Source organism: Sciurus carolinensis, chromosome 7 (assembly GCF_902686445.1).
Source record: "Sciurus carolinensis chromosome 7, mSciCar1.2, whole genome shotgun sequence".
NCBI lineage: Eukaryota > Metazoa > Chordata > Mammalia > Rodentia > Sciuridae > Sciurus > Sciurus carolinensis.
This window is the reverse complement of record NC_062219.1, coordinates 119,026,755-119,047,963: the sequence shown is the minus strand read 5'-3', so window position 1 is coordinate 119,047,963 and position 21,209 is coordinate 119,026,755. Positions and strand designations below refer to the sequence as shown.

Genomic DNA, 21,209 nt, shown 5'->3' with positions numbered 1-21,209 from the left:
TTTTCCTTTCTTCTATTGTATTTCAGTGCTATGAATTTCCCCCATGATAAATTTTTTGATTTTGATCAAAATTGATAAAATTTTTCATTCACTTCAATGTATTTTTAAAATTTCCCATGACCTTTTTTATGTGATCCACGGATTATTTGTAAGTATGCTGTTCAATTTCCAAGGGATTGGAGATTTTCATGTTATCTTTTTGTTATCAAGTTCTAGCTTGATTATACTGTGGTCAGAGAATACTCTCTGTCTGGTTTAAAAATCTTTTAAATGTTTTAAGGTTTGTTTTACCACCAGGTAATAGTCTATCTTGGCTCTTGTTCTGTAGGTCATTGAAAAGAATGTATATTTAGCTGTTATCACTTAAGCATTTTTTTTAAGAATTTCACTTTGAGTATATATCTTTTTTTTTTTTTTTTTTTTTTTTTTTTCAGTACTGGAGATTGAACCCAGGGCCTTGTGCTTGTGAGGCAAGCACTCTACCAACTGAGCTATATCCCCAGCTCTGAGTGTGTATCTTTTGAGTGTGTATCTTTGTATAGCTTACTAGTGGTTGTCCTAGGTATTACATTATATACATACCAGTCCAGTGGTGTCAACATTTTACCAGTCTGACTATAGAAAACTTTTCTTTCTTTCTTTCTTTCTTTCTTTCTTTCTTTCTTTCTTTCTTTCTTTCTTTCTTTCTTTCTTTCTCTTTTTTTAGTTGTAGACGAACACAATACATTTTATTGATCTATTTTTACGTGGTGCTGAGGATCGAACCCAGGACCCCACACACGCTAGGTAGGTGCTCTACCTCTGAGCCACAAGTGCAGTCCCCAAAACTTACCTTTCTTTATGTCGGCTTATAATAGAATCATTTTAAATATTTCCTCTAATACATTTTGAAACACATCAGGTAGTGTTATAATTTTGCTTCAGTTATCAAACAATTTTGCAAACCCAAGAGGATAGGCAAATTCCATCATATTTATTCACATTCTTACTCTTTCCTTTGTTCTTTCTCCCTAATATTCCAAAATTCCTTCTTGTATCTTTCCTTTCTGTTTTAAGAACTTCCTTTAGCTGTTCTTCTAGGGTAGTTCTACTGGTGAAAAATTCCCTTAGTTTTTCTTCATCTCAAAATACCTCAATTTCCCCTTCACTGCTAAAGAATATTTTCACTGGGTACAGGATTTTGAATTGACAGCTATTTTCTTTCAGAAAAATTTCAGGCAAATTTTTGCCTTTTTCTTCTTACCTCCATGTTTTCTGGTAAGAAATCTGCTGTCGGTTTTATGGTTTTCCCCTTGTACATAAAATATTGGTTATCTTGCTGGTTTCAAGATTTTATTCCCCTTTGTCTTTAGTTTTCAGAAGTTTGACTATGACTTATCTCAATGTGGATTTGGGGGTTTCCCTATTTCAATTTTTCTCAGCCTCTTGAATCTGTAGTTTTATATTTATAAATTTGGGGATTATGCAGCTATCGTTTCTTTAGGTACTTTGATTCTGTCTTCTTATTTATTTATTAATTTATTTTAAAAGGTGGGTTACGTTGTCCAGGCTAGATTTGAACTCCTGGGCTCTGGAGATTCTCTTGCCTCAGCCTCCTGAATAGCTAGCTGGGACTACAGGTATGTGCCACCATGCCTGGCTTATGTTTTATTAAACTTTGGTCTCTGTTACAGTACCAAATCCATTTCTCTGTACCCAATAATTATAACTTACTGCTGTTTACTATGTAGAAGGCTCTAGGATGGAGATAGGCATTTTTTTCATTTAGTCTTCACAAGAACCCTGCAAAACTAATATTATTCCCACCTCAGTTTCACCCACCAAGGTAAAATAATTTACCAAAGTTTGTATGGCTCATGAGTGTCAGAGCTGGATTCTGCCCACTGTGACAGCCTGTCTTTGTAGGCACCTAATAAATCCTTACCTAAAGAGAGATAGTCCCTGCAGAGATCAATAAAAACCAACTAGAGAATGGGTAGGTAGAGAAGAAAGAGAAAAGAAAGTCAGAAGATGTTAATTTATGTTCAGTAGGTGAAGTTTTAGGTGGTAGACTCTCAGAGGAAATTGAAAACACTACCAAAAATATGGCTTGTGTGATATTCTTTTATTTTTTCTTTCTTTCTTTCTTTCTTTCTTTCTTTTTTTTTTAACTGGGATTGAACCCAGGGGCACTCAACCACTTAGCCACATCCTCAGCCTGTTTTTATATTTTATTTAGAGACAGGGTCTCACTGAGTTGCTTAAAGCCTCACTAAGTTGCTGAGGCTGCCTTTGAACTCCGGATCCTCCTGCCTCAGCCTCCTGAGCTGCTGGGATTATAGGCATGCACTACCACACCTGCAGGAATGCTATTCTTTTTTATATATGTATATTTTTAGTTGTAGATGGACACAATACCTTTATTTATTTATGTTTATGTGGTGCTGAGGATTGAACCCAGTGCCTTGCACGTGCTAGGCAAGTGCTCTACCACTGAGCCACAATCCCAGCGCATCAAGAGTGCTATTCTTGATGAAAGAACATAGAATAATTAAAAAAAATAAATCAGGAATGTCACTCTGGACCCTAAAACCCTTCTCTGTCCTAGAGGAGAAAGAATTGATGAGAAAGTTCAGTATCTTTTCCTAAATTAGTGGTGGATTATTTCAGAAGTTTCGCCACTGAGAAGACAGCCTATCCACACATTCCACAAGGTCTCCACAATGAAATCACTGAAGTTGCAGATACATCACCATGGGCCACAATGCAGTTAAAAGAAGGAATCCATTTATACTTTACTTATTTCTTTTTCAGGAATTCAGAGATTCAGTTCCTACCTGAAAAATCCCAGTCAGAAAAGTTGTAGTTTGCACCACACTTAAGGATCTGTTATAGTCGGTATAGAAGTAGGGGGAAGTGAAGTCATCCTTCAGAAAAGTTCCCATGACTAGGTGACCATAGTTGAATGGTCTCTCCTTCAGGACGTTGATCATCAGAGCACTCACAAGGAAGAAGGGACCTACAGGAGAAGATGTAAGACAGAAGATAAGGTTTTAAGTCCAGGTAAACTGACAAAAGTAAGGCTTGGTCTGATTATTTTGTATAATCTTCGATCTGAAGAAATTTTCTTATTTGAAAGTGGCCACAGAAAGATCAGGGAAGTAAGAAAGATCAGGGAAGAGAATAGGGACTCCAGATACTGACACCAACTCACAGGATTTAGATGCTGATGGTTCAGGTATTTACATCATGGGCATAGGGGTGGGAATCAAAGAGAAATTGAGTGGAAATGAATATCAGGCTCAGTCACTGTGCCTGCACTTAGAGATATTTAAAAGTAAAATGGCATGGAAGGATCATAAAACAAAGCTAATAGGAATAATAATAATGGGGAAGAAAAATAGTTCCCCATATCTTTTTTTTTTTTTTTTTTTTTTTTGAGATGGATTCCTGCTAGGTTGTCCCAGCTGGTCTCAAACCAGCTCAAATGATACTCCGAAGCAGTTGGGACTACAGGTGCGTGCTACTGCACCTGACTCAGAACTCAATACTTCTGGAGGTTTTACTGTGTGCAAGACAGCACCATGCTAAACCTGTTTCAAACAGTGTTTCATTTCATCCTCATATTGACATACACGCATCTTACCTTTAAAGCTGCCTAAACTCTAACAGCTCTTACTGTCAGAATTTGGAAATGATTGTGAGGTGCCCCAGAAACTGGGAATAGTATTTGAATATAAAAATCAACACATAATGAACTTAATTAAGAAAAGTACAAAATATTGCCCTTTAAAAAGCCAGAGTAACATTCCACATCTAAAAGAGCAGGACAGTAACCAACAGAATATACAGACGTATCTGGAGAAAGGGTGTGTCAATCAGAATGTTTGATGTTTGTCACTAGATCAGTTGTGCAAGGGGGAAATCCAGGAAAAGGCACCTCACAGAGTGAATGTTCTCAATGCTCTTCTAAGCTTACTGGGGCATTTTGTGATTCGATTTAGGGTTATCTAGGTTAAGTAAATGTACTGATTATGTGACCTTTAACTATTCTGGTCCCTGTGACAGTCATTTCTAATTATAAATCAGTAGATGGACTTTTGACTCAGGCAAGGAAAGTGCTTATCTGTGGACTTGAGAGTTTTGATTAATAGGACAGAATTTTCTCATTTTTAAATTCATAAGCTGACTAGCTCTATTATTAATCAGCCCAAGGGAATTGGGTCCAGCTAAAGGTTGGAGTATTAGCAGAATCATTTTTGGGTGTTTGAGTTGTAGGCAGACAGATTCCAAGATGTGGCAATTTCACCAAGGAAATACCTCTGCCATTTAATTCCTTTGGGAAACATCTTGGTGGCCTGTTTTTCTGGTGCTGACATTAGTAATGACACACTGGGAGAAGTATTTATTTTTGTAATCTAAATACTAACCATATGAACCACGTATTTATCTTCTGTCTCTTTTCTATCTTAAATATAACTTTAAGTCAGATTTCATAGCAACAAGTAAATGATTGAGGTAGAAACTTCATCTACCTCCTGTGGTTTCAGAACTGAACTCACCAATGGACATTTGATGACATGATCCAAAAATTACATAAATTACAGAAGAACAGAAACTTGTGTAAGCGACATTGAGAGGAGGAATCAGTTGTCTTATCATCAAAGAAAGTGTCAGACCTGAAAAGCAAGATAATGTAAATAAGAAAAGGTAGTTTGGCTTTTAAAAGTCACCTTAAGTAGGGTTGGGGATATAGCTCAGTTGGTAGAGTGCTTGCCTTGCATGCACAAAAGTCACCTTAAATAGAAACTATAAAGAATAATTAGAATAAAAATAGTCCATGTGAAGCCAGGCATAGTGACTTGTGACTGTACTCCTAACTACTCTAATCCCAACACTTGGGATTACTGAGGCAGGAGGATACCAAGTTGGAGGCCAGTTTGGGCAACACAGCAAGACCCCATCTCAAAGAACAACAGCAACAAGAAGATCCATGTGTATAGCTGACTGAATGTGGTAATAGCATCCCTTGACTACAACCCTTAATGAATATCTTTTATTATCTCCTCTGATTCCTAGCTCCTCTTCCTAATTTACCATGGCCTTTGACATCTCAATTCTTTATCACAGAATGAAACAATTTTCACTGTGAAGTCTTAATACTAAATATGGAAAGCAAACACCATGGCAATACAATTCCGAGCTCCAGTATCTCTGAAGTCCCATCCCTATACTTAGTCTAGCACAAGAAGGCCCTGGGAACCCTCCAGGGCTGAAGATAGAGCTGGAGGCAAGGCAAGAATCACACTTAACTGACTTGACTCCAAGTTGATATGTGCTATTTCTCTTCCACCTGCCCATTACCCCAATCTCTTGCGTTAGCTCCTTAAACACTTTCTTTTCTAAGTTGCACCATGAGAATTTGGAAATTTTAAGGCAAAGGTATTAACATGCATGATGTCATCCTTTTGATGTTTTAAGTTCACACTTCCTGGGCTTGAGGGCTTTTCCTCAACTTACATAATACCAATACACTCATTGAAATTCAGTTATGAGTCCAACAATCTGCTTTATCATCTTACCCAAACAAGGCCTTTTCTAAATGGAAAGTTTCAAACATACACAAACACAGAGCATGTATAATGAACTCCTGTATGCCCATCATTCACTTCAACAATGGTCAACCGATGGCCAATCTTGTTTCACCTATACCCCAATCCTCTCCTGCCTTGTATTGGTTTGAGGCAAATCCAAAATATTCAATTATTTGAACTGTAGAAATTTCAGTATGTCTCTCTAAAAGATGGCTCTTATAATTTGACTACAATACCATCACCATCCACTCAATATTGAAACATCCCTAGTTATCTCATAAATGGTCATTGTGGTGGAGGATCTCTAAGAGGATCCACAATGGGCAATTGGTATTCCTGCCCTAAGTATGAGAAGACACAGTAATTGCTTCTAAGGAACAGACTACAACAAAAATGACAGGATTTTTGCAGCCTCCCAGATGAGGCTGCAAAAAACTGGCTTCCATTTCCATTGCTCTTTGGCTTTTCCTCTCATTCAGGTCACCCACTGCTAGTGTTGTCCTCAAAGGTTTCTGACCTATGTGGTCACATAGAGATCTGGGCTTGGAAGGACCTCACACTAGGTTTAATGCTTTGCTGTCATTGTCTTGAATTTCTAAATAAGTTTTGCACTAGGGGCCCTGCATTTCCATTTTGTCTTGGGCTGCACATATGTAGTTGGTCTCACCAGCTACCATGTTGTGAAGATGCTCAAGCAGCCTATGGGGAGGAACTCAGGCCTGTCAGTAAACATAAAAGTGAGCTTGGAAGGGGATCTTATGAGTTCTGTCCACAGCCTCATGAGTAAGCATGGAAACAGGTCCTCCAGCCTCAGTAGGGTCTTACAATGACTAACAACTTGACTGCAGCCCCATGGCAGACCCTGAACCAGAGGTGGGGTAGGTTCTGAGACAATCTCTAGCACATTATTATTTGCTTTTATATTTTACTGTCTGTTTAAATCAGGATCCAAATGTGGCCCTCACATGGTTAAAATATCTCCTAAGTTCCTTGTAACTTACAGGTTCCCATTCCTTTTTCTTAAGCAAGTTTATACAAGATTGTAGGAGACAGAAAACATGCTCAGATTAGCCTGCAAAATAGGAAATGTATTAAAAGCGTACAAAGAGTAGTTGGACATCCTCAGAAATGGAACCCCAACTAAAAGGGTATCAGGACCCGACGCGGCTATTTCCCCCATTCTCTTTGCTCCAGGTTTGCACAGTATCATGTCTTTGTTTCCAACTGGGAGGCTATTATGAATAATAGTCCTCTGAATATTCTTATACATGTCTCCCAGTACACAGATATACCAGTTCCTTGAGATTATACACCCTTAATTATAACTTCTGGGGCATTTACTAGATAATGCTAAACTCTTCCAAATGGTTGTGCAATTTATGCTTCTATCTACAATATATGACAGCTCCCATTGTTCACATCTGTGCTGGCACATGATACTGTCAGATTTTTAATTTTAGTGTGTATGGTAGCAACTCATTTTAATTTCAATTTCCATTTCATCAATTACTAGCGATTTTGAGCACTCTTATCTAGTCGTTGGTTTTTTTATGGATTCTTAGGAATACTTCTATATTACAAATAAAAATCTTTGTTGTGTATATGTATAACAAATATTCTCTCCCATTCTCTGATTTTCTCACTCTTTCTTTTCCTTTCTCCCTTTCTCCCTTCCTCCCTCCCTCCCTCTCCCGCCCCCTCTCTCTTTCTTTCTTTCTTTCTTTCTTTCTTTCTTTCTTTCTTTCTTTATCTCTTCTCCTCCTCCCTCTCCCTCTCCTTCTCCTTCTCCTTTTTTGTGATGCTAAGGGATGAACCCAAGGTTTCATACATGCCAAATATTCTACTACTGAGCTATATGCTCAGCCCTATGATTTGCTCTTCAATCTTTATAGTGGCTTAAAATAGACAAGTTCTTAGATTTTACTTGTTTTGGGCTAGGGAAATAGCTCAGTTGGTAGAGTGCTTGCCTCACAAGCACAAGGCCCTAGGTTCAATCCCCAGCACCACCAAAAAAACAAAAAACAAAAAACAACTTTACTTAATTCAATTTATCAGTTTTTTTTCTTTGGTCCTTTCCTTTTGCTTTTTGTGTCTCATTTCTATCTTAAGATTATGATGGTAGACTGTGAAGGAAAAGAATCTCCTCTATTATTAAAAAAATCTTTATTGTTTTACCTTTCACAGTTAGGTCTTTAACCTACCAGGAGTTGACATTTGTGCAAGGTGTGAGATAGGGATCTAATGTTTCCATATTTGTATCCAATATTTTTCATATCATTTATCATTAAAAAGCACCTCTCTGTAGTGACATGTGATATAAATCATGTGATTTATATATGTGTCTCTCTCTTTTCTGTTCTCTTGGCCTGACTGTTGATCTATGCAATACCACACTGTCTGAATTACTTTTTTTGGTATTAATAGAGTAATAGTTTTGGTGATTAATTTAGTCATCCCCATTTTTATTGTGAAATGTAACGTACATATAGAAAATGTATTAATATAGATGTACTCAGCAATGAAAAGGAACAAACCAAGCTGGTTGTGGTGACACATGCCTATAATCCCATCTACTGAAGATGCTAAGGCAGGAGCACCTCAAGTTTGAGGCCAGCCTCAGACACTTATTGAGACCCTGTCTCAATTAAAAATATAAAAGGCTAGGATTTAAATCAGTATTTGCCTAGTTTGTGCAGGGTTTTGGGTTTGATGCCCAGTACAGAAAACAACAACAACAAACAAACACAAATATTGATATCTACAATAATTTGCATGAATATCAATGGCATAAGACTGAATTAAGCTAGCCTTCAAAAGTTGTATACTGTATTTTTCCATTCCTATGGTATCATTAAAGACACATAACTTGGGTGACGGTGAACACATCAGTGGTTACCAGGGGTTATAGGTCAGGGGAGTATGAGACTAAAAAGGGAAGGCACATGAGAGATGTTGGGGTGATGGAACTATTCTGTATCCAGATTGTGCTGGTGGTTTCACAAATTTGTACATGTGTTGAGATTCAGAGAACTATACATCGAGGGAGAACAAATTTACTGTGTGATAATTTATAAATAAACAAATATTTTAAAAGGCATTTCATTTTCCCCAATTAACATCCCTATGCCACCACTGGATTTCAGCCACCACTTGCCCCTTTGTTTAGTCCCTTTTGTGTTTTGCACAATCTGTACAATCACAAGCTTCAGCCCTACTGGTTGGCCCCAGAAGATCAGAGAAATGGGGATGTTTAATCACTAGGTGGGGGGCTGGGGGTGTAGCTCAGTGGTAGAGCACTTCCCTAGCATGCATGGGGCTCAGGGTTCAATCCCCAGTATGGAAAAAACAAACAAAAAGACTGTATGAGAACTTTTGTGAAATTTTGTGAGTAAAGGAGTAATGAAACCCATTCTTTTGTCTGTGGACAAATTTGGTCTTGGGTTAACTTTCTACTCTGTTTCCCTGGAGATGTGATAACAGAATGTCAGCTGTGCCACCAGTATGGTAAACATGAGCCCAATTAGTGCACTCCATCTGGATCTTGAGGACTGTGAATGAAAGATAAATATCCAGTGGGAAGCCCTAGCTTTGGGCTTCTCTAAGCATAAGAGACACTGATATCTTGGAGTGCCCTTTCTAGGACCTTGGAAGCAACACTTAAGAGACTGTTAAAAGAGTTGTTGGCTCCTATTTGGGGAACAAGCTTTCTAAAGCCAAGGGCTCCCACTTGTATCTGTATGACCTTGTCTTACATCTGAACTGTCAATTAAGAGTGGCCCCAGGGGCTGCTGTGTCTGCTGGAGAGAAGCTGGCAAACCGTTTCTTAGCAAAAACCAATGCCAAGTGAGATCTATTGTAATCCAGTGTATGAAATCATTAGTTAAGCAAAGATAACCAATAAATATTTTGAAAAGTGTTCAAGGGTGTAAACTAAACTAAGACTTTTGGAACCATCCTGGAGAGGTTGGAAATCTGGCAGTTGAAGGAACATGTGATAATGATGTGAATAAAATTCACATTTCTTTTATTTTCCCCTAGCACTAGTAATTGTTTACTCTGAAAGCAGACAAGTTCTGATAGACTGTCTTTGGGTGAAAAGAGTTTGAATCTTCCTTACCTTGGGGAATTTGCACAATGCCCACACTTAAACCAGCAAGTAAGTCTCCAAGCAGCCAGTCCTTGAATCGATACGAATATGTCCATTCAAGGAAGGGAAAGATGATATACATGCATCTTAGGAACCTGTGCCAGGAGCAGCTGTGAGGAAGAAGAGCAGAGATTTGATTAGGTTCTGGAAAAAGAACGCCCACATAGTGGAGAAAGGCGCAGTGCACAGCCCTTGTTTCCAGGTGGCAGGGCTTCTCATCATCCCTATTGACATTTCAACCCATCGAATCAAATAATTCTTTGTTGTGGGCTGTCCATGCATTGCAGGATGTTTAGCAGCATCCCTCACCTCTACCCACTAGATGTCAGTAGTCGCTCCTCCCCCAGTTGTGACAACCAAAAATGTCTCCAGACATTACCAAAAAACCTGGAGATCCAGTGCTATGTAAATGTTAACAACTAAAATTCATTATTTCTGCTTTCTTGGATGTTTGGAAAGATTAAGCGTACCTATTTCTAATAGAAAAATGAACTGCTATTGCTTTCCTCACGATAAGGACAGTTCTTTAAGATGTGATGTGGATAGGTGGGGGAGGGGCAGTTAACGTTCATATTATTCCCATATACTAAAGTTTCTACCAAACATGAACTCTGTCTGGCATTAACCTGTAATATGTAGAAATTTATAGAAAATATAGAATATGGATTCTGTGCCTAAGGAGTTAGCTGTGTAAAGAAAAAACTCTAAAGCTGGGCACCGTGACACAAGCCTATAGTGACTTAGAAGGCTAAGGCAGGAGGATCTCAAGTACTTAGTGAGACCCTGTCTCAAAAAATTAAAAGAGCTGGGAATATCACTCAGTAGTAGAGTGTCCCTGAGTTTGATCCCCAGTTTGAAAAAAAAACAACAGGAAAGAGAAAAAGATGTGTATGTGTGTGTGTGTGTGTGTGTGTGTATTATACATATAATATATATATATATATACAAATATATGTGGCATATATATACATATATATTATTTTGCATACTTTTTTATTTTCACAATTATTCCAGTTCTTTGACAGTTTATATCATTGTCATAAGTCATTGACAAAAGCCCAATAAAAGCCATTTAACATTTTTAAGTTTTTTTTTTTGGTACCAGAAATTGAACCCAGAGGTACTTAAACACTAAGCCACATCCCCAGCCTTCATAAATATATTTTATTTAGAGACATCATCTTGTTGAGTTGCTTAGGGCCTCGCTAAATTGCTGAGGTTGGCTTTGAACTTTCCATCCTCCTGTCTCAGCCTCCCAAGCCACTGGGATTACACGTGTAAACCACCGCATCCAGCAACATTTTTTTAAGTAGAATATTTACAAAGCACACAACACATGTACATCGTTATCCCAACCCACCATCACCTACTCTTCGAGTGCAAGTTTATTCATATGAGATTTGGCTTCCATTGGCTTCTGAGATATATTATCCTTTAACCCAATGAACTCAATCAGAAGCAATTTTGTGCCCCAGGGGATATCTGCCAATGTTTGGTGGTATAGTCTATTCTCATGACAGTCATCTAATAGGTAGAGGCCAGGGATACTGCTAAAAATTCTAAAATGGGCAGGACAGCTCTCTAAAAGAAAGAACTTTCTGGTACAAAATATCAATGTTAAAAGCTAGGTGTAGTGGTGTGCTTGTAGTCTCCCAGTTACCTGGAAGGCTGAGGCAGGAGGGTCACTTGAGCCCATGAATTTACCATCAGCCTGGGCAACTTAGTGAGTGAGAGCTCATGTCAAAACAAAAATAAAAATAAAATGTCAATGTCACTGAGATTGAATAAACCTGTTTAACCTTTAGATCATCTGAAAGAGCAGAATCACCACTAGTCAAAATCAATCAAACCAATTTGGTTTTAAATTGCCTTTTGCTATTTACAATTTAGCATGGGTTGTAAGCAAAGAATATGGATTTTTGTTTTGTTTTGTTTTGTTTTTTTTCCTCGCTTGTGAGCTATGCTAGACAGTTGGGACTTATCTATAACAACAAATAAAACTCTAGTATATGCAGTGCTAAAATATGTGCTCAGAAAAGAAGTCATTTCACATGTTTGACTCTCTCAACCATAAGCACTACTATCTCTAAGGTATGAAGGCCAAATAAGTATAAATGACTTTGCCAAGGTCACGGTGGTGTGAGCAGAGCTGGGGCTAGAAGCCAGTTCTTCTGGTTCCCTGGTAGGGTTCTATTCACTCCACGACCTCCACAGTTCTACTGACACTGTTAAATTCTGCTCAGGAACTGGAGCAAGAATGTTGATTTGGAAGGAATGTCACATTGCATTTCTTCTGAGAGTGGTGCATTTGAGGCAGTTGCACCAAGAGTGTTCTCTCTCTGAGTCTCTGTGGGGGAGAGTAGAGTACGGCACTGGAACAGTTTGTTCCTTCACATGGTCCATTTGTCCCTCCTTGCCATGTGCCACTTGGCTCAAGACCAGCTACTCTGTGCAGAGTCATCAAAGTTCTTTGGCACGGTGAAAAATAAAATGATCACGGGCTGATGAGGATCTAAGTGAATGGAATCTAGAGGAATAGAAGCTGCAGCAAATGGGCGAATGGGAAAAGTATTTAGACGTGACTTTGGATCTTAGTTAAGGCATCTTAAGAGTGAGTGTTAAGAGTTGATGTGAAGTACAGGAGAGATTTTTGACAAGAAAGGGAGTATTTGCAGTTGCTAAGAGGAAGAATATGGAGGAAAAAGATAAGAACTTTTCTGCAGAAAGGAAGAGATGGAGTTAAAAGATTATTTTATTTACTTAAAAAAAATCAAACCCACTTACCTAGTGCTTCCTATTTCCAAGGCATTTTACAAATATTTACTCTTCAGATACTTAGAATCACCATATTACCATGCCCACTTTACAGATGAGGACATAAGACACAGAAGGATCGAACAGCTTACCTAAGGTCACAGAGCTGGGAAGCAGCAGAAATAGAATTCAAAACTAAGCAGCCTGGATTTAGAATATTTCTCTTTTAAATGATTGATTCTTAGACTTTTAAAATTTTCTGATTTTAATTTTTTAAGTTATTGCATTAAAATTATACATAATGGTGGAATTCTTTGTTACATCAGAATGGTGCCCTTAACCACTGAGCTGTGCTATCTTTCTGGTTAAAATTCAGAAATGGAAGGCTGGGGTTCTGGCTCAGTGGTATAGCGCTTGCCTAGCATGTGTAAGGCACTGGGTTCAATTCTCAGCACCACATATAAATAAATGAATAAAATAAAAGTCCATCAACATCTAAGAAATATTTTTAAAAAATCAGAAATGGAGAGAATTGTGTTCTGGAAGTAATAGATATAAAAAGAAGAATGAAATAAAAGAATACATAAGCTGGGCACAGTGGTACATATCTGTAATTCTAGTGACTTAGGAGGCTGAAGTAGGAGGATGGCAATTTCGAGGCCAGCCTGGGCAACTTAGCAACACCCTGTCTCAAAATAAAAAAGTAAAAAGAGCTAGGATGTTGGGATATTGCTCAGTGGTTGAGTGCCCCTGGGTTGAATACCTAGTTCCAAACAAACAAACAAAGAAAAAACCCCAAACTGAAAGATTTTAAAAAATAGAAACAAGGAGATAAGAACAACTATAAAAGTCCAAGGGCAGATGGGTTGGATTTAAGTGTCCAGATGGCAAGGCTGGGACAGTGCAGAGAATTTAGGTTGAAATTTCTTTAATAAGAGGGTACAGTTAGGAAAGGCATATTATCATTTTTCAGAATCACAATGTGGAAAAATGCTCTTTTGGACATGTATCCTGGAGAAGAGGAAATCAGAGTGGTAACATAGAATTAGAGAGGGACATTTAAGACCACAACTTATAAAAGGCAAGATATGGACAAAGGAACATGCCTTGGAGGGGGGTGAAACAGGGCTGTGTGGAGGCCTTGCTCCCTGTCCCCAACACATGCCAACTGTAGGTGATAAACCAGGAGATAGAGGGACTAATAAATCCATAGTGGGAATGAGGACAACTTGAGTAATGAGGTTTATTATCATGACATAGATCACAAAGGATTCTTGACCTGAAGTTTATGGACCACCATATGAGTCTGTAGACAGAATTTGGGGGTATAGGTGAACTTAGATAGAAAAACATATTTTTATGTTTGCTAACCTTTAACAAAAATAAAGCATTTCCTTCATTTATGATACTGATAACAAACCACAGCAGAATCAGAGCTTGACTTTGTCACTAGTAGAAATTACAAATATCTTCATATTACAATTGCTACAGATATCTTATTATTATTTATATTTATAACTACTTTAAAATTATGGTAGTTATGAGACCCACATTATTAATGTAATTTGGAGATTTTTCATATTTTGGTGACTACATTTTAATATAACCATCTTCCTTATAAATCTATTTTATACATTAAAAAATAATTCTGGCCAAGATACTTCAATGGGAAAAGAATAGTCTCTTCAACAAATTTTGCTTGGAAAATGTAATATTCACATACTAAGGAATGAAGTCGGACCCTTACTTTACACTGTATACTAAAATGAACTCAAAGTGGATCCCAGACTGAAATTTAAAAGTTAAACTATAAAATGCTTAAAAGAAAGCATAGAGGAGGGCTGGGGATATAGCTCAGTTGGTAGAGTGCTTGCCTTGCAAACACAAGGCTCTGCGTTCAATCCCCAGCATTGCCCGCCCCCCCCCCACAAAAAAAAGATATACAGGAAAATATACACATTCTTAAATTTGACGATCATTTCTTAAATATAACACCCAAAGTCCATGCAATAAGATAAGTTGAATTCATCAAATTAAAAACTTTTGTGCATCAAAGGACAGTATTAATAGAGTGAAAAGACCACCTACAGAATGGGAGAAAATACTTACAAATCATATATCTGATAAAAGTATGTTTAAAGAACTCCTATAATACAATAACAAAAATCAAACAGTCCAATTTTTAAAAGGGCAAAGGAAATGAACAGACATTTCTCCAAAGAAGATATACGAATGACCAATAAGCACACGAAAAGTTGCTCATCATCTTTACTCATCAGGAAAGTGCAAAACAAAAACAAAAAGCCACAATGAGATGCCACCTCATACCTACTAAAATGGCTACAGTGAAAAAATGGAAAATAACCAACATTGGAGAGGATGTGGACAAAATAGAATTCTTGCACCCTTCTGGTGGGAATATAAAATGATGCAGGTGCTATGAAAAATAGTTTTCCAGCTTCTCAAAAAGTTACACATAAAGTTAGGCTATGACCCAGCAATTGTACTCCTAGGTACATACCTAAAAGAACTGAAAACAGGGATTCACCAACAGATCTGTGCCAATGTTCCTAGCAGCATTACTTACAACAGCCAAAAGATGGAAATAAACCAGTGTCATTAAGTAATGAACGAATAAGCAAAATGTATATAAATATAAGGGATTATTATTCAGCCATAAAAAGAAATTAAGTACTGGTAGATGCTACAACATGGATGAACCCTGAAAACATTATGCTAAGTGAAATAACCCAAACCAAAAAAAAAAAAAAAAAAAAAAAAAAACATTGTATGATGCTACTTAAACCAAATAGAATAGGCAGATTTACAAAGAAGGAAAGTGGAAGAGAGGTTACCAGGAGCTGGGGGGAAGAAAAAAAGGGGGAGTCATTGCTTAATGAGTAGAGTTTCTATTTGAAGTGATGAAAGTGTTTTACAAATAAATAGTGGATGGTTGTATAACATTGTGAATGTCAAGAATTCTGCTGAATTGTAGACTTAAAAATGGTCAGTATAAACTATTTGATGTTATGCATATCTTACTACAATTTTAGAAAAATGTAAAATATTATTTTATTTTTTATGGTACTGGGGATCAAACCCAGGGCCTCGTGCTTGTAAGCGCTCTACCTACTGAGCTATCTCCCCAGCCCCTAAAATATTATTTTAAAAAGAGCTTTATCAGATTGCTAAAAGGGTCACAGCATAGAAGTGGGTTGAGATTTTCTGAACAGTGGAACCTAGCTAGTCACAGTGAGTATCAGAGGTGGTGGTAGGTGCTATGTTGATGACCAAGAGCATTGTTGATATGAAGTCAGATGGGTCTCATTCAGCTGTCATGAGTTTAGTCCACCATAGCTGCCTTACTTTTTGTGAGGAGAACGGTAGTGGTGATTAAATGAACAACGTATTTATTAAACATCATCCATAGATATTGAGAGGACAACCAAAGTGTTATGGATGTAGTTTGTTTCCCCATAGGTTCATGTGAAGGAAGCTTGGTCCCTGATGCGGTGGTGCTGGGAAGGTGGTAAAACCTTTAAGGGGTGGAGCCTTAATTAGGCTGTTGGTGTACCATCTTCATAAGTGCATTAATGTTCACATGTGGGAGTTCTAGCTCTCATGGGGTTAGATCAGTACCATGAAAGCAAGTTGTTATGATCCCACACCTTGCTTGGCTCTTTCTGCTCATATCTGGTTCCCTTTCCACTTCTCTGCCATGTTGTGATGGCAGCCAGGCAGTCTTCACCAGGACATCAGCACCCTGGTGTTTGAACCGTCCAGTTACCAGGATTGGGAATCAAACAAACCTCTTTATAAGTTTCTCAGGTGTTTTGCGATAGTAACAGAAAATAGGCTAAGACAATGCCCAAGAAGTTTACAATCAAGAATGTGCCATAAGTCAAACCATGAAAAACAACTGAAGAAAAATTATACAATAAACTGCAGGGTTCTGATGACAGGAATTCAGAGAAGGAAGTAGGATGTAAAGAAGTCAGGATAGGTTTCAGTCCTGCCTGGCTCCCTGCAGGAGAACAACTGGGCACACGCACCGGCATTGGACGTGATGTCTGAAGGTGGTGATATTGATGTCCATGGTTCCAGAGGAAGAGGCCCTCCTCCTGTGTTCCTGTTGAAAATTCTCCTCATTGTATATTTCTCGCTTAACATCATACAAAAAGGAATTTTGAGAGTATTTATAGCTGTAAATCTGGCTGCTCCTTTCTGGTTGCATTATTCCTGAATGAGTGGAAAGAGATCAAAGAAAAAGATCTTTAAAAAAAATCTAGACCCTCAGCACATTTTTAAGGAAATAAAATTTCCACATGGCAATATTTTGCACTTACTTAGCACTTTTACAAAACTCTTTCTCAATGTCCACTTTTACAAAACTCTTTCTCAATGTCCTATAATTTTTATACTTGAAACTACCCAAATATGAAAGTAGGAGTGTATTATTTTATTTTCTAAATGGAGAAAACAAAGGCTCAGAAGTTTAAACAGTTTTGGTCACTTAATAATAATTAGAATCAGGACTGGACTCCACATGTCCTGCTAGGAAGTCTGGTTTCCTTTATATTCTACTGTGTGTCTATGTGGCAGGAAAGTGACTAAGAAGAAAACTCAGTAGTAATCACCAATTTTCACAGAAAATGCTAAGGATTATGTGCTTATGATAATGTCTTTGAATTCTTTTCCTATCTAAAATTCAGTGCTTGACAATACCTGCTTTAACATTTGTTTGTCCTTTTGTCTCTTTCCCCCATAAAAGGTTAAGGCCAGGAGGCAGGAGGGCTTTGTTAATCCCCAGGACTCAGGATGGTGCCTTACACTTAGCAGGTCCTCAATGAATCTCTCTTGCATGATCGTCAGTCTTCAGTTGGTGGCATTAAGGTGTAGCATAAAGGGTAGCACTCAGGAGTACTTGACCACTGAGCCACATCCATAGCCCTATTTTGTATTTTATTTAAAGACAGGGTCTCACTGAGTTGCTTAAGGCCTCGCTGTTGCTGAGGCTGACTTTGAACTCGCGATTCTCCTGCCTCCGCCTCCCAAACTGCTTGGAGTACAGGCGTGCACGACTGCACCCAGCAGAACTTCATGATTTTGACAAAAAGAAAAAGAACTGTGCATTAAAATGTAAATAATGTTTTTCCTTCTTTCTTTCCCCTGCCCATAGGAATATTGACCAATCTTTCTTACTTTCTCCATATAATATTACAAATAAACTTCTATTACTATAGTTTGTTTGCTCCTGGAGATATAATTAACCTGCTAAGCATATTGAGATTATAAAAATTGCTATCCTAGGTCAGATCAAAAGTCTAGAATCCCATTTTGTTCTATAAGTGGCGCTGAGGTCATGATGGTGTGAAACAGGCAATGTATGAACACTGAGGGTGGCAGGGACAGTGGCTACTGGTGAAAGCAGCCACTGGCTTAGCTCCAGCAATGGTTGCCATGGGTCATGGTGGACCCAGTGTGTCCAGATTTGGTCTTTTCCAGAAGAAGCTGTAATTCCAAATTATGATGATTATCTGGTTTGTAAAATGTTGTCCATTACTTTACGTGTGTGTGTGTTGCTGGGAATTGAACTGAGGGCTTTGTACATGCTAGGTAAGCACTCTGTCACTGAACTACATCCTTCAGTCCTACCTTATGTATTTTTAAAAACATAGTGCACATCTGACAAAATATATCGCCACACTAGATGTGGGTCTGGGGATCAACAGTGTATGACCTCTTTTATCAAGATACTGGTGTTAAAGACACAAAAATATTCTCATCTCCTTTCATTATAAATTATAGTTATCACTTATTGCTGTCCTGTCCTATACTAAGATCTTCCACAGGGTAAGTGACTTTTTTTCTGATAATAATTATACTCATTTTTCTGATGAGTTTAGTGAGTTCCTTAGAATCACACAACAATTAAACAACAAAACCAGAATCTGAGCCCAATTTTTCTCATGCCAAAATAAATGCCATATCCTAATATCATGTAACCTCCTATAGAGCAATATTAAGAATCCTAGCCTTTGTAATCCTAGAGACTCAGGAGGTTGAGGCAGGAGGATTGAGAGTTCAAAGGAGTCTCAGCAAAAGAGAGGTGCTAAGCAACTCAGTAAGACCCTGTCTTTAAATAAAATACAAAATAGAATTGGGCTTAGTAGTCAAGTGCTCCTGAGTTAAATCCTTGGCAACACCCCTCCCCCCCCAAAAAAAAGAATCCCAGCATGGGGGTGCGCAGAGAATGGGGAAGATAATACTTCTCATGGGGGAAATACAATTTAAGTTCCATCTTAATTGAAAGCAGGGAACAGAAACAGATATTTTGGGGAAAGAACAGGATAAAATTAGAGATAAGAAAAGGCAAGTAATTGAACACTAGTTCAAACTAGTTAAGAAAGTATGTTGAAAATTGTTCTCAGGGGATCCTGAATGCTGGGTTGAACCTGAATTTTTTTTAACTATTCAAAGTCTTGGAGCAAGAGCAGTAATATGCATGGAAATGTACTTGGAGAAGACAGATTGGGTCAGTAACATGGTCTGGAGCTGAGTTGTTCAGCATGCTAGCCACGGCCTACACATGGCTATTTAAATTTAACTTAATTAAAATTTAAAAAAAATCAAGGGGCTGGGGTTGTAGCTCAGTGATAGAGCACTTGTCTCGCATGTGTAGGCACTGGGTTCAATCCTCAGCACCCAGCACCACATAAACATAAATAAGAAAGATAGATATTGTGTACACCTACAACTAAAAAATATTTTAAAAAATCAACTCCTCAGTTGTACTAGCAACTTGACAGCCACATGTGCTTGACAGCTAGTTGCTTCCACATTGAGTAGTATAGATATGAAATATCCGTTGTTACAGAATGTTCTGTTGGATGGTGCTGGAGATAGGAGGAATGAGGCAAAAATACTAATTGGAGCCATTAATGTTACATTAGTCTAGGAGAGAGGTTATCAAGTCATAAAAAAGTTGTAAATGTGGGACACAGCAAGGAAGGATAGGAAGGACAGGTGGAGAGGTGTCTTTAAAGGTCTCATCAAATGACTAAAACAGCAAGGAAAAAACATAGGATTTCATTATTATCATTATTATTATTATTTAGTAGTTTTCTCTGGAATTTCTGCAGCTCTATCATGTCATTCTTGATTCCATAGAAACCCTAGTGACTTGTTTTCAAGTAGCAGGACCCTTTCCAACATAATGTGATGACCAGAAGTTCACACTGACAAGCAGGCCCCACTTAGTAAGATCTACTGAATCAGATATTCTGGGGGTGACCCTGCAGAAGGGTATTAAGAAGCTTTTCTCCTGATTCTGATACAGAACAAAATACAAGGACCACTGTAAACTAAGCTAATTATCTTTAGTCAACCTTTCAGTGCCAAATTTGGGGTCACTGTTAAAATATGGGCATTTTTGGTCTACTTTTTCATCCTCCATATCCATCCATCCATTCATTGATTTACAGGTTCTGTGTTCAGAGTATTTTAAATGCCAAAAATAAAAACTTCAAATACAAGCCAATTTTCTATTGACCCCAACAGATGTGAAATTCTGAAAATTACTTGCATTGCAAGAATATCTTTCTCTACACATTGACACATTTCATATGTTCTCTACAATCATGGGAAGGCAAAATTCACTTCCAAATATTTAAAATAAGCATTTGTAATTCCCTTGGCAACAACCTTTTGCCTGTAACCACCTAAGTTTTTATGGGGAGTGAACTGGGAATATAGAAAAGGCATGAGCAAAGAACTTTTATTACCTTTAGTATCCTTCAGTAACTCTGTCTAGTGGCTGGGAATAGGTAATTAATCAAGGTGACAATCAAGCCACGGACCACAGGACAGATAAACATTGGATGATTTCTTCAATGAGACGCGGTGTATCAGCGGGTGTGGGAGAGACTCATTGTTGAGATGGAGCTGTTGGAGAAAGTTTCATAGGGGGCCACAGATGCATAAACAGGATTTGATGGTAAGAGAAAGGGCAAGGGGATGGGGTATTGGGGAACAAGACAAACAAAAGTAGTGAGATCTGATAGGACGGGGAGAGACTGGGCTTAGGCCTGAGGAGATGGATGCCGTAGGCGATGAAGGGCGGGCAGCAGGCCAGTTCAGTGGCTTTTGACAATAGACAAGCGAATGTGAAAGGATCCCGCTTGCAAAACGCGCCCGCTGTCTCTCGTTATTGCCATTCCACACGGTCCTTCGAAGTAGAGACAGTACCTGAGCGATAAGCTCCCAGGGACGACGGTCATTCACTCATTGCACAAATATTGACTGAGCGCCCGCGATGTGCCTGCCCTGCTTGTGACCGACTCAGCCCCGGCCCTGGGACCCGCGCCGCGGCCTCGTCGCTCACAACCTGCAGCCCTCAGCTCACCGGCTTCTCCAGGCAGCGGCTCACCTGATTCCCCGGCGGGGGCGGAGTGCAGGCGCTAGGGTCTCACAAGGCTCCGCCTGACTGGCGGCGCTCCGGGTGCGGACGCCGGCGGTTCCCAAGCCGTTGCCCCCGAACCCGCTGGCGTTCCGAGTGGGCGGGGGACAAGAATGGGGCGAGAAAGAGAAGCATGGCAGCTGGGGTGGAGAGAGAGGAGGTATTTGGATGCTCTCCCCAATACCTGGACCGCGGGAGCCCCTTGGTACCCGCTCTGGCTTGTACCTAGTTATTTCTAGAAATAGCTAAGAGAACGTAAGTTCCCATACCTACACTC

General features: G+C 38.7%; 1 protein-coding gene across 1 annotated transcript in view; it reads right to left on the bottom strand.

The window, feature by feature from the left end:
• Positions 1 to 20,328, bottom strand: part of Slc26a8 (solute carrier family 26 member 8) — a 67,337-nt gene extending 47,009 nt beyond the window's left edge. The window contains exons 1-5 of the mRNA XM_047558483.1: positions 20,259 to 20,328; positions 16,527 to 16,713; positions 9,691 to 9,830; positions 4,542 to 4,658; positions 2,817 to 2,998 (exon numbers count right to left, since the gene is read on the bottom strand). Of these exons, the coding sequence (XP_047414439.1) occupies positions 2,817 to 2,998; positions 4,542 to 4,658; positions 9,691 to 9,830; positions 16,527 to 16,708 (621 nt within the window). The 5' untranslated portion in view covers positions 16,709 to 16,713; positions 20,259 to 20,328. The remainder of the gene's footprint in view (positions 1 to 2,816; positions 2,999 to 4,541; positions 4,659 to 9,690; positions 9,831 to 16,526; positions 16,714 to 20,258) is intronic.
• Positions 20,329 to 21,209: the final 881 nt, after the last annotated feature.